This window comes from Urocitellus parryii, chromosome 6, assembly GCF_045843805.1.
Source record: "Urocitellus parryii isolate mUroPar1 chromosome 6, mUroPar1.hap1, whole genome shotgun sequence".
Lineage (NCBI taxonomy): Eukaryota > Metazoa > Chordata > Mammalia > Rodentia > Sciuridae > Urocitellus > Urocitellus parryii.
The window spans coordinates 2,591,142-2,605,044 of record NC_135536.1 but is presented as its reverse complement, the minus strand read 5'-3'; the positions used below and the strand labels follow the sequence as shown (position 1 = coordinate 2,605,044).

Genomic DNA, 13,903 nt, shown 5'->3' with positions numbered 1-13,903 from the left:
ACTTGCTAAGCTAGACCATGCCAGGCCATGGTCACCTGAAATGTAGCTTTTCTCAAAACCTGTTAACATGTCCAGCATCAGTTAACAGTGTGGATGTCAGGGGCCCACATGTCACACTGGGCTGGCTATCTGAAGGACGTCATCCCACAGGGTTTGGGGTGAGGCCAGGGTAACTGGTGGGCAAAATGGAACCCCTGCAGTCGGGTATCACAAAGCTAAGCCAGGTACATGCTCAGAAAACAAAATGGAGCAAGCTCATGTAAGATGGACCAAGTGTATTAAATATGTTTTTCAAAACTAACCAACTACGTTGAGGATGAAGTTCAGGGGTAGAGCATTTGCCCAGAGTGCACAAGGCCTAGGTTCCTTCCTCAGCACTGCAAAAAAAAAAAAAAAAAAAAAAAGAAAGAAAGAAAGAAAAAGAAAAAAGAAAAGAAAAGAAAGACAAAATTTCAAAACTAACTACCTAAATGAATTACACTCTAAGGCTGCTACCCAGCTAGGACCCACTGGATAATCCAAGAAAGATAATCACACCCGCCCGAGAGGGCAGTGGAGCCCAGGGGCAGCCCCTCTCCACTCCAGCTGGGCAAGCTTGGGCACAGTTCCTCCAAGCTGCATCCAATGCTCAAACACTTCTTGACTGGTCTGAGCCTTCCAGTGCTGACCATGGTCTCTACCCACAGGGGCGCCAAGTGGCCTCCTTCGATAACGTTTCAGAGTTTGGGGTACATTTAGAAAAATAACTGCCCTCTGATATCCTTCCAGAGGGCAGGGATTGCATGGAGGGACCCAGAGTCTCCCAGGTGACTCCAGACTAGTTGGCACCAAGTCAGATGGTCCCACCTGGGTTTGCTTTCCAACAGACTTCAACGGTCCAGGAAGTCCTACAGGCTGGGCCTGACTGGCTCACTCCCAGAAGACACCAACTCATATGACAGTGGGCTCAGGGCAAAAATCCCTATGACTCCAGGCTCACCAGCAAACTCCCAAATGGTACCAAGAAGGACCTTCAGGGTTTGAAAGGAAATGGGAATTGCCAGTGTGGCTACCTCCCCACCTCTTGGCCACTTGGTGGCCTCCCTGTGCCTTCCTGGTGCTCAGCACGCAGCCATGGGAGGAGACAGAAGCAAACCCAGTTCCTTGGGTTTTCTGGGAATTTTTTTCCTTCCACAATACAGCAGGAAAGGCAAAAGGAAAGAGTTTCCAGCAGCAGATATTTGGAGGGTTTGGGATTTTTGCACTTTATATAGACAACACAGCCCTTGGGCAGACAGTGTAGGCTAGGTCTCTGTTCAACACAGGGGTAAAAGAAAAATCAGTGACTTGATGGCCACGTGAAGCTTGCAATTTCCTGTTACCTGGGCACCCACCTTGAGTGCAAGCTGCACCTCACACCAGAGGCAGGGCCCAGGCACCCTGAGTCTGTGGGTCCCTACCTCCTCCCAGGGTGGTCCTCAGGTTGTCCGGCCACAGAGCTTTCCCTGAAAATGCCTCCCAGACCCCCCCCCCCCGCCGTGGAACGGAGAGAAACAGCCTGGCCCAACCACTGACCCACACTGCTGTGGTGCCCACCTTCAGTCCCAGCAGGTGCCTGGGACCTGGCACCTGCCAATTCTACTACTTAGAGCTCCCTGAGAGACCCTGCTTAGGTAACACCCTGGACCCCAGTAGACTCCCCCATAGGTCTTGCTCTCAGGCTCTTGCCCATGTGCTGCCTGGGCATGTGCTGGATAGCTCCCACGGGTGCTCGCCAGGCACCCTGCTCTCCTCTCTTGGTTCTGGGAGGACTGAGCTCTTCTATCCTTCTCTCTGTTTTGTTGAGCAGCCTCCCCTGTGTCCCTCCCAAAGCTGACCTCCCATCAGGGCTGTCCCAGAGAGGGCTACCTTGGCAAGCATAAACTGGACACAGGTCAGAGACAGAGCTACAAGGACACTGTAACAAGTTTCCTGTGAGAGGGACACAGTCATGGGTTGGAGACTCTGGCATCAGGTGTCACCAGGACAAGGAAATACCCTGTGAAAGGCTCCCAATAAATGTTCATGCCCAGGTCAGGAGCCTGGTCAAGAAAGGGCTAGAGATCATGGCCACTGTCCAGATGCCCCCTCAGAACCAAACCAGGGGAAACTCGTGACGGCCATGTTCTTTAATAAGTGCATTCCCTAGCACTTCTGAAAGCTGCCGGCTGGTTTAGAAGTTAAACTATATCTATCGGCACCTGGGCATCCGTCCCCCGTCCTGGTCCATGATAGGTGAATCTGGGTGTCCAGAAAAGGCCTTCCATGCACAGGCTGTCCAGAGCAGCTCAGCCATTACAGCCAAGGCCTGGCATCAGCCCAGGGCCCAGTGGGGTGGGCAAGCAAACCAAGGTTCTGCTAGACAGTGAGACACTTGGTGCCAAAAGGAACCAGCTGCCCACAGGTGCACGACGAAGGTGGGGGCAAAGTTGGAGTGCTGAGAAGTAGCCGGACACAGAGCTTCAGAGCAGCAGTGCCACCCTTAGGAATGGGACACAGAGCAGAATCACTGCTCAGGATGAGGAAGGTAGGATAGTTACGGGATCCCAGTTCTTTTATTTTAATGTAAAGGCACTCCATAAAGTTAACCTGTAGAAACATTCCAGCCAACTCCTTCATCCTGGGGTGATGGGAATAGGAGGAGGTCAGACCTGAGTTAAGGCTACAGCCGCAAGAGCTAACCGACAGCCTTTTCCAATGTTTGTGTAGCATGGATTTGACCATTGCCTCTACCCAGAAGCCATAGAAGCCCCTAGACTAGTACATGAAAGTGGCAATCTGCTGAGGTCCTCTCTCAGCTTGTGGGAATTCTGTGTCTTTTGTTCTCACTTAAATAAATCCTATTCTTTTATGCTCACTCCTCTTCATCTGTGAATTTCATTCTTTGAATTCAAAAGACAAGGACCAAGAAAGAAATTGGCAGTGAGCTTCTAGGGTTTGCCATTAAGAGCTGCAACATACCACTCCACAGTAGTGGAGGAGAATCTGGTTTTGCCAGCTGAGACCCTTGAAACATCCCCTGCTGTGATTAGCTCTAAGGCTAAAATGGACTTTCTCAACTGCAGAGGCCTGCAGTTTAGGCAGACCTCACCCCTCAGCAGAAGCAGAGAACTGAGTTTTGTCCCAAACTCAGGTTGAGCAGATACATCCAACACTTAATGCACCCTCAATGAGTGGTTCTTGAATCCAGACTCGACTGAAATGGAAGAGCTAAGAAGATTCTCTGTCGCTTCTTTGCATGTATTTACTATGTTAAAGATTCTATGGCAGTTTTGCAGTGGAGCATTCCTATAGCCCCAGAATCTGGAGGTTGAGGCAAGAGGATTGCAAGTTTGAGGCCAACCTGGGAAACTGTCACATCCACAGCCCAGCTGTGCCAGTGATAGGTTTTGGGAAAGCCGAATAAAGTACCCAGAAACAGCCTGGGAGCCGTGATCGCTGGGGAAAGCTGACAGGAGACTAGTCTGCTCTAGGGAGAGTCCATGGCCACAGGCCAGGTCAGCAGCTCCTCCACCCATCACTGCACTTTCTCCCCAGGGCATTTAGTCCAGTGGTGTCAGGCTGGATGAGGGACACGAGCTTTTCCCCAGTGCCCCATGCTGCACCCATGGCCACTCAGAGAGGGTCTCACCTTTGGCTGCAGAAGCAGTGACATCATCAGCACAAGCTTGCTGAGCTTGCTAGGACGTCACGGAGCAGCGCCCTGGCCTCCATGCAGGAAAGTGGCTTTCTACAGATAACCCCCTCTGCCCTGGTGCCCAGGGTGCAGGAAAGAAAGCCAGCGTCCTCCAGGAGGACGTGCATCTGAACTCACCAGCCCAGGTGTTTTACTGTCCCCCTTTGCTTTAGGGATGATAAAGAGCAACTTAGCAAGATCCTATCTCAAAATAAAGGGGCTGGTTGTGGTGGCATATGCCTGTAACCCCAGTGGCTCAGGAGGCTGAGGCAGGAGGATCACGAGTTCAAAGCCAGCCTCTGCAAAAGCGAGACGCTAAGCAACTCAGTGAGACCCTGTCTCTAAATAAAATACAAAATAGGACTGGGAGTGTGGCTCAGTGGTCAGTGCCCCGCGTTCAATCCCAGGTACCCAAAATAAAATAAAATAAAGGGATGTTCCTTGGTGATGAAGACTTGCCTAGAACGAGCGAGGTCAACCCCGGACAACAATTAAAAAAAAAAATTCAAAGAAGAAAATAAATAAGTCCTAAGGCAGTTTCAACCGCCCTTCCCGGCGGCCGGCCTGCGGAGCCTTATCCTTCCGATGGAGAACTCGGAGCAGGCACTACGCCCTCACACTCGGGGCTGGAAACAGAACCGCCACCTGCCTCCCCAGGGCTTCCGGGGCCCGCTCGCCGCGCCTGCCGCTACCGCCCCCGCCCTTCCCACGCAGCGCCACGCCGGAGCCACGCCCCCGAGCGAGCGTCGGCCTATCCGCGCCCTATCGCCCAGGAGCCCCGCCCTGCCTCGCCTCTGACTTAACACAACCCACGGGCCTCCCAAGTTCCGCCACTGAGATCCCGGAGTACCCTCGGCCTCCACCTTGGCCTTTCCCGCGCCGCCGAGCTCCGCCCCCCGCTCGGCCCTCGACCTATCCCGCTCCGAGCCTCTCACGAGCCCCGCCCCCAATCTCTTACTAGCCTATCCCGCGCCGCGCCACGCTCTAGCCACGCCACGCCCTCGCCCGGCGGTTGGCGCGCGGCTGTGACGTCGGGGTCAGCGCGTGGCGCGCGCGGCGGTCGGCGTCCTGTGGCCCCGCGGCCATGCCCAAGCGGGGCTGCCCCTTCGCGGACGCCGCCCCGCTGCAGCTCAAAGTCCGTGTGGGCCGAAAGGAGCTGAGCCACGGCGTGTGCGCCGAGCGCTACTCTCGGGAGATTTTCGGTGAGTGCGGGCGGCCGCGGCTTCCCATTGGCCTGGCCCGGGCAGCGGTCCCGGGACCCTCCCGCCCAGAGCAGTGGGAGCCGGAGCGGGCGGGCAGCGCCGGTAGGGGGCAGCGGACACGCGAGTGACCCAGTGCACGCCCTCCTTCCCCCAGCCTGCCCCCGCCCCGCTCAGCGCCAAGCCAAGCCGGGACATGTCTGTCCCTCGAGGACGCGAGGGCCGGGAGGAATGAAGGTGGCACCGATGCACGAGCACGGGCACGGGGAGCAGGGATGGTCTCGGGAGGCCAGAGTCGAGGCCGAGTCCTGGAGGGTGAGCTAGCCAGGAGGGGAAGAGGCCAGGGCCCTGGAAACAGCGAGGCAGGCGTTCTGGGTATGTGAGGCAGTGGAGGCGTGGGAGGCCGCCTCCTGCAGAATGCCAGGCAGGTTCGTGTTACTGAGCATCACTTTGGCGAGCCTAACTTCTGGGGCAGATGCAGAGTGGAATTTACTTTACCCTGGTGGTTGTAGACACAAAGTTTATACTCACATTGGCAGTCAGAAAACATCCTGGTGTGAGTTTGAGGGTTGCTGCTTGTGCCTTTGGGGTGTGGAGAAGAAGCCTGTGTTTGGAAAAAAAACAAAGACCCCTTTCAAGGCCCTGGTTCTCCTCCCATGTCTGCAGTTCTGTGCCCTCTCCCTGGTCAGGGCTGCCACCTGAAATGCTTTTGAGGCCACACAGGTGATGAAACCAATGAAGCCAGAGACTGTGGCTGGACTTAAAGCATGTGCCCTTAACAACTAGAAACAGAAGTATTAAGTAGAATTGGAAGCTAAGTCATCTCCCTCTCTACATCCTCTCTTGAGATTCCTATCTTGGCCTGTTGGCAGGAGCTTGTTCCTCCTCTCTGGGTCAGGAGGGGTGCTGTGCTCTGTAGTGTGGGCAGGACTGACATGCAGATCGAAGTCACATGGGATGAGTTCCAGGCCACAGCAAGCACCTTAATCTCCACTTCAGATGGACCAGGAACCCTGTCCTCAGCATGTGACCCCCCCCTTTCCCACATTCTCACACAAATATAGGTGGAAGCACCCAGTTGGGCTGGCATTAACCACTCCATTTGAGTTCCCACAGCCATTATTTGCATCTGGCATCTCCACTGGGGCCACGCTGGGCAAATTTTTTCTGGGGACTGTCGGGTTGGCATTTGATTTTGTAAGGCTTCCTGGATACCTTTGTGTAGCAGTGGAAAGCCACTGCCCTGTGCACTGAGCAGTCACTCCAGCTCTTAGGCATGAGTAGGTGTTCAAGACCTGTAGAAGGTTCTGGGGTCCCTTGATCAGGAGTTGTCTGCTGTCCTGTCTTTTTTAGTTGTAGATGGATATATAGCTTTATTTTTATTTATTTATTTTTATGTGGTGCTGCGGATCAAACCCATGGCCTTGTCATAGGAGACAAGCACTCCACCACTGAGCCACAACCCCAGCCCATGCTGCCCTGTTTTGCTGGCCTCTCTGGAGGTGATGGGGATGTGCCCAGGCTTGCAGGCTCAGCTGAGCCTCTGGTTTCCCCCTACCTCCTTGGGGGCACCTTTTTGAAGAGTAGTGTTCAAGGGTGCAGAACTTCTCCTGCATGACACAGGCCACCTTGAGGATGGGAGTACAGGGGAGGAGAGAGGAAAGGGACACAAGCCCCATGAAGTGAGGCCAGCTGTGGTTGCTGAGAATGAGCAGACCAATAGAAGGAGGACCTGTGTGGGACACAGGTGGGGCTGTAGTGATGCTGGCTGCCGAGACAGAGGAGGCCTTGCCTTTCCAGGGAGCAGTGTGAGCCAGGGTAACAGGGGACAGGCACAAAGAACTCCCTGTGCCATCCTGATAGATCATAAGATGGCTGTTGAGGGCTTCATGGCTGCACAGTGTACATTTGAGGAATGGTCTGTCTTCCCCAGAGAAGACCAAGCAACTCCTTTTCCACGGGGCCCAGGCCTGCAGGAACTATGTTTGGGGTGAAGGCTGTGCCCTCGTCCACCTGCCAGAGTCCCCAAAGCCCGGCCCTACAGGTGTACCTCGAGCTGTAAGGGGGCAGATGCTGATTGGACCAGATGGCCGACTGATCAGGAGCCGAGCCCAGGCCCCTGAGGCTGGTGAGTGGCTGCCAGTGGCACTTCCTGTCTGTGGTGCTGCGGGTGGGCAGTGCAAGATAGTCAGCTCAGATGTTTTTCCTGCCTCACAAGCAGGAGTCCGACCCAGAATCTGATACACAGGGCAAGTGGCAGAAGTTCAGAAGGATTCTGCTGGGAGATCTGATTGTCAGGCCAGGAAAGGAGTAGGACTCACCTGGCCTCCTGCCTGCTTGGCACTGCCCTTCTCTGTTCTGTGGAGGTGGGAATGTCAGGGGTGCAGTGCTCAGACAGAGTCCCAGGCCCACCTGGATCTGTTCAGGGGGTCAGAGAGGGGTCCAGGACCCTTGGTTAAGTAGCGGGACACATCTTGCAACACAGGAACACATCAGGTTCGGATAAAGCAGTCAGCAAGAAGTCCTGTGCTCAGTAGCAGGTGATGCAGCAGTGCGCGGACCTGCAGTCTCGTGGAGGGAGCACTGTGGATCTCTAGTAGAATGGGATCTGGGCACTGTGCCCAGCTGGAGGGTTTCTAAGGGATCCAGTGCCAGAGTGGGGCAGACTAGGTCAGTTGCAGGGAAGAGAGGTGAGCCCACAGCCCCTGCGCTCTTCCACTCCCCTTCCAGGCTGACAGCATGCTGTTTCTTTTCCTCACAGACCTGTCGGGGGCCACAGCCATCGCCTGTTCCTCATGCGTGCGAGCTGCTGATGGGAAGGTGGTCTGCAGCCAGTGCGAGCGGGCCCTGTGTGGGCAGTGTGTGCGCACTTGCTGGGGCTGTGGTGCAGTGGCCTGTGCCCTGTGTGGCCTTGTGGAGTAAGTGCTTTGGTCCATGGTGCTGCTAGAACCATGGTCACCATGCTCAGGGTGTGCCCACAGGGTAATGGACAGGTCCTCTATAGGTGCCATCTACCATCACCTAGCAGGACAGGACATGATGACAATAAATGCCTTGTATAGCTTTATTTATTTATTTATTTTTTTCTGAACCTTAGTAGTTCTTTCTCAAGGAAATCCAGATTCACCAATGGTCAGTTCTCTCTGTGGCCTCCTTTCTTCAACAGCTTTGTGTCTTGGTCTTCTCGGCTCCACACTTCCTCATAGATTTGCTTCCTGCGTTGTGTGCTTATGTTTAAGGAACACCTGATGCATGGCAGCAGGTGCATGCTGCATGTGTGTTTGCCAGGTTATTAGCTCTTTAAGCAGGAAATGGGAAGTTGGCTTAGTCCACTGTGTGTGAGTGCATGCTGCTGCAGCTGGCTGGCTCTGGTATCCACAAGGTGCCAGGAGGCTGTTCCCACCCCAGCAGCTATGCCTATCTACTTGTCCTGCCCCTTCAAAAGACAAGTTCCCCCAGACATGCAAGTGGCTCTGAAGATCCAAACAAGCTCAGGTCCAGCGGTTTAAGGCTGTGTAAAACTGAAAACCAAATGTCAGAGGGCATCTTTCCCTTGAGGTGCTCTTCAGTTGGGGAGACCTGGACGGCCCTGGAGGGGTGCTGTAGGGAGAAGTCCCAGGCCCCATGGCCAAGTGGGAGTCCAGTGACATGCAGCATTCAGTTTGGGAACTAGTGTTAGGCTAGTCCTGAAGCGGGTGCTCCTCCTGTGGTTTCCCAGCCTGATTTGGGTCTTTTTCCTACTGACAGTAAACTGAAAGAGCAGTGTCTTTGTAGCCCTTCCCTGCAGGTCCGCAGGAGGTGGGCTCTCCACCCTTTGTTACCAGTGAATGACCTGCCCCAGGTCACTTCCTAGAAGTCATGTCCCCAGGCTTGGATGCCAGGCCTACCCCACCCCTTGCAGCTTCCGCCAAACATGGCCCTGGATTCCCATTCAGGACAAGCAGCTGCAAGAGTGGCAGAAAACAAGGGCTTCTCTAACGTGGTTCTGATGTAACTGAAATGCAGCTCAGCTGGCCGTTACCCACCTACCTGGTGGCCCCGCTTGGCCCCTACCTGCCCCGTTGCCTCAGGCTCACAGGCTGGCTGCTGGCGCTGTGTTGACTGCTGGCCTCTGGCGCCACTGGCAGATGGTCTGAGCACCAGGTAACCGTCAGCGCTGGCTTTGCTGACGCGTTTTAGATGGCATGTCCTTACTTGCATCTTGGTTAGCACATTGTTCCTGTGTGTCCTTTGCGTGTCCCTCCCAGTCAGTGTCTCCTATGACTGACTGGCTCCCCTTAAAAGTCTCGTTCATTAGGAGAGAGCGCTGTTCCATGTGCTTCTGATGCGAGCCGTTGTGTTTTGTGAATTCTGACAGGATGTCAGTGGGGTTCTGGGGAGATCGTGTCCTGTGTGAAACCCAGCTGGGCTTCTCAGCCTGTGTCACTCCAGCGGCGCTGGGTCGTGGCTTAGGCAAACTTACCCTCATGTTCTAAGAGGCTGGAAGTCCAAGATCAGGGTGCCTGCAAGGTGGGCTCCTTCCGAGGCTGTTGGGAGAATCCATTGCAGGCCCCTTGGGGCATCTGGTGGCCGTGGCCGTGGCCGCACTGGGCTTTCCTTATGGATGCCTATCTCCGTGTGCTTTGATGTCCTCCTCTTCTGTGTCTTTCTCCTTGTGTTACCTTCTCTGAAGGCCCCCATTGCTCTCCTATGGGGGGACCTCATTTTGACTGATTGCATCTGCTCTGCAGCTGGGAACAGGGGAAGGATGTGAGCCAGTCCCTGAAGACGGTGTGCCTGCATGCTGGGCCACCCCTGGGTGGGGGGTGTCCCAAACAGGCGCTGCAATGTCCTTGCCACATGAGCCTGTTCCAAAGGTCTTATGCTTCTGTCCTGGGTTAGGACGGTGGGGGACAGGGAGGCATAGCCCAGGCCCTAACACAGCTCTCCTCTCTCCCCTACCCCCCGCCCCGGTGGCGGTTCAGCTGCAGTGGCGTCTGGGAGAAGGCCCTGTGCACCAGCTGCGCCATGTTTGAAGCCTGAGGCTCCTGTGGACGGCACACACATCCGTGCTGAAGAGGGCAGGAGTGGCTTGTGTGTTGCATTTTGTACCCTGATGACAGAATCAAATAAACCCCTTTATATTTGCATGTGAGGACTCCTGTCATAGCCATCTGAGGGTGAAGTGTGGGGTCTGCCCAGGCTGGGGGCATAACAGGTGGGCAGCAGCTGCCTCCTACAGCCTTGCAGAGTGTTCCTGCCCTCTGCATCAGAAGCTCCTACTCATCACCAACCTGGCGCAGGGACCCAGAGCCCAGAGTCTGATTGAGTGGTTTCCAGTGTACAGTGTCACCTCATGCTGGTGTCCCTCCCAAACTGCCCCCTGAAATACCTTGTCACATGCATGGCCAGGGCCCCAGGCAGTGTGACAGGCCCTGCCCTCCAGGAGCTCTCTCCAGCAGAGGAGGCATCCTAGCGGTGCTGGGGGTGGCAGTCCTTGCCCCGTTTTGAGCAGGCAGAGTTGCACAGGGCCAGGTGGGGCTGGGCATGGAGGATGGAGCAGGGCTAGAGTCGTACAGGAAGGCCATGGGTGCTGGTCCTTGTGAATCCAAGGGCCTGAGTTGGTAAGGTGGATCACAGTGACACTGTGAAGCCCTGGGCTGGACTGAGGCAGGGTAGGACTGTGTGCTGGGAGACCCTTCACTTCTATGGGCACTGGGATGTGCTGGCCAGGGTTCAGGGGCAAGTGACACTGAGGAAGGCTGGTGGTGAGCAGGTGACAGCTGGAGCCTGGAGTGGGACTTGGGGCTGGAGCAGCAAGCAGGCTGCTGTGGCAGTGCCAGGTGGCAGAGGGGCCCACAGAGGGTTGGCAGCCTCTCCCTGGACATGGAGCACGCTGAGGCTGTTAGCCAGGTGCTGGCTATCCTTGTTGAGGGTGACCTCCTGCCACAGAGGCCCAGGGCCTCGCTGCCATGGCTTCTGTTGCTGCCTGCCCCACGGCCCAGCTCTCTGCAGGCCTTGTTGGTTCTCCCTTCTGCATCCTCCAGCCTGTCTACCCGGGCCCCAAGGAATGCCATGGCAGCCATTCTGCCTCCATCTCCACTCAGGATGGCTGCACAGCCCCGCCACTGCAGGCCGTCCTAGGACAGCCGCTGGCCCATCTCTCCTCCGCCCAGCCCCTGGAGTGGGCCTCGAATGTTCCCCCTTGGAACCCTCACTTCCTCTGCCTGGGGCTCTTCCTGTGGGCACCTGTGAGGTTTGCTCTCATTTCTCTCAGGTTTGGGCTCAGAGAAGCCTCCAGTGTCTAGTTCACAGCTCCCTTCCATCACTCCCTCAGCCCCCCAGCTGTCCCCACTAGACATGACATACGTGTACACCTATCAACTCTTCCTGCTGCAAGGGGTGGGACCTGTATGAAATGGTACCTGGCAGCTTGGTAGTGAGTGTCTGTCTGGTGTCCAGCTATGGTGGAGCCACAGGGATTGGCCTTCAGACAACTCACAGAGAAGACAAAATGCCAGATGTGGCATAGCAGCCAGCACAGGAGAGTGACCCCAAAGAGCAGGGAACAAATGTGCAGAGCCAGCCACCACCTGGGATGGCACATGGAGAACTCAGCGGCCTGAATCGAGACAGCTGAAGGTCGGCCAGGGCCTCTGGAGTTTGCACACTTAAGTGGAGATCACCCAGAGCATCCTCTCAAGGCCCTTTTCATACATGAGAGAGTCAGGAAGAGAGGGAAGCCTCGTCCTCGTGGGGCACCAACTCATGGTTGGAAGGCCATGTTCACCTGGAGCAGCTGCCCTGTGGAACCCACCTCACCAGGCCAGACCTGGGTGGTACTCCACTGCGTCCAGAACAGAACTCCAGAGTGAAGAGGCTTTGTTTCAGTCCAACATCCAGCGGAATGAAGTCTAGTACCTGGTGTCCATGGAAGAAAACATGCCCAGAAGCAGGACAGCAGTACCCATAGGGCCATCGCCAGCCAGGGGGACACTGGACTCCACCCCAGACAAGGGTGCTGGCGGCTCACTGCGCCCTCCTATTCAGAAAGCAGAGGAAGCTGGGGCTCGCGGAGGCGGGTGAGGGCGGCGCAGCCCAGGTGCCTCACTAGGCGACAGGTGGGGAGCAGGGTGGACACCGCGGAAGAGACTGCGAGCCTGCAGGGCGCTGCAGAGCCACAGAAGAGCAGGGTTTGGCCGAGTGGAGTCCTGGGGCAACCTGGGGGCTGGAATTGGGGTGGGAGTGGACAGCTGCTAGAAGAAAAAGTGGCTATAAAATGTCCCCATTCGACAGAATCATAAACCCACTGATGCAAGAAGCCTGACATGGCCCCGAGGAAAATGCTACACACGTCATGAGCCAATTCCCTGAAACCAACAGAAAAGGAAACTCTTGAGCAGCCAGAGAAGAAAGACACCCTATGCTGGAAGGATAAAGATGAGAACAGCAGCAGAGGATCGTTGGAGACCAAGCAGGCACAGTGGGACAACACAGTAGGACAGCACCGTGACCGCTTTTCAGGCAGCCTCAAGTCCTCTGTGCTGTGCCCCAGGAGCAGACCGTGGGGACCTGGAGAGCCAGTCTGCACTGAAGACACCTTGGGTGGGTCCCAGGCTTCCCTGTGCCACCCCACAGAGCTGCCTGACGAGGACCAGAACCACCAGCCCAGTGAACCTCTTTCTTTTGTGACTTACCCACACTGTGGTTTTGTCCCTAGCAACAAAATGGACAAACTCATTGAAAATTTTTGACAAAAATGAAAAAGAAATGCTTTTCAGACAGGCAGGGGCTGTAGAAGAATGACAGGAATGTCAAAGAAGCTTTCAGACAGGAGGAAAGTAGGACTGTGTGAAGAGCCTGGCGGTCGGGGTGGTGGACATGGTAGGCTTCCAGGCTGTTTTAAGATCTCTGGGAAGGACAACCAGCCATGTGGCGAGAATGCCAAAGACCCAGCGCAAAGGCCACAGGAGAACATGGGCAAAGGAGTTGAGTAGACCCTTCTCTGTAGAAGAGTCACCAGCGGCTGTCAGCAGAGGGTCCAGCCCTACTGACCCCAGGAAATGCCACACCTGTACTGCACACCTTCAGTATGGCCTTCACCCAGTGAGGAGCCCGTGCCCTGATGAGGGAGTTCTGATATCGCTGCCACACATGAACCTGAAAAATTCTGCTGCGCCCAGTAAAGCCAGCCAGACAGAAACTGCACGACCCGCCTTGAGGCCCTGAGCAGTGGGGCTAGCAGCAGCAGAAAGCAGAGGCCGGGACAGGGCAGTGGGAGGTGCTGCTTGAGGGCCCAGTGTCTATTGGTGGAGACAGAAGCTTCCAGAGGAGACAGCAGTTTCTGCTCAGCAGCTTCCTGTACTTGATGCCATTAACTGCAGGTTATAATGTAAAATTTGTATCTTTAGCACAACAAAAATAATTTTTCAAAAAGCATTTGTTCAAACAAAAACGTATTTGGGATTTTATGATAAATGCAGACAACATTTATGATGACAATACTAAGGCACTAAGGCCAAGAAAGAAGTGGGAGTGCCCTGTTGGAGGTTCCCAGGGGCTGTGCTTGAGGGCCCAGGCACAGGCAGACACCTTGAACAGCAGGCCCAGCCTCGCCTGCAGCTGCGCTTTCTTGGTGTTGGGCAGACCCGTGTTCTACGGCAGCACGGTGTCCTGGAGTGAGATGCTGTTGCTGGGAAAGCCCAGAGAAGTAGGCCGGTAAAGACCAGAAAATGGGGTGATAAGGAAGTCATCCCAAAGGCAGAAAAGGAGAGAAGGGATCGAGAACAGATGGTGCAGGAGTAGCAGGGTGGCATGTTTGAGCTCACCATCACCCACGTTAAATGTGAAAGTCCAAATGAGAACCTCAGCTATACAGGACAGAGGCCACTGGGCCTGTTTTTTGTTGTTTTTTAACAAAAAAGAAAAACCTAAGCTGGGAGCAGTGGCACACACCTGTAATCCCAGCTACTCAAGAGGCTGAGGGAGGAGGACCATGGTTGAGGCCAGCCTGGGTCTTTTAACAAAACCC

The 13,903-nt window shown here is 55.3% G+C and overlaps 1 protein-coding gene across 2 annotated transcripts; it reads left to right on the top strand.

Annotated features, from left to right (window-relative positions):
• Positions 1–4,710: 4,710 nt before the first annotated feature.
• Siva1 (SIVA1 apoptosis inducing factor) lies at positions 4,711–10,027 on the top strand. Of its 2 annotated transcripts, none has more exons than XR_013343707.1 (4): positions 4,711–4,896; positions 6,827–7,021; positions 7,655–8,025; positions 9,858–10,027. XR_013343707.1 is itself a non-coding variant. In XM_026405554.1 (4 exons), the coding sequence occupies exons 1-4, from the start codon at positions 4,779–4,781 to the stop codon at positions 9,913–9,915; spliced, it is 528 nt and encodes a 175-aa protein (XP_026261339.1). In that variant the 5' UTR covers positions 4,712–4,778; the 3' UTR covers positions 9,916–10,027. The 2 variants fall into 2 exon arrangements, 1 of the variants encoding a protein (XP_026261339.1); XM_026405554.1 differs by having other exon boundaries at positions 4,712–4,896; positions 7,655–7,811.
• The last annotated feature ends 3,876 nt before the right edge of the window (positions 10,028–13,903 follow it).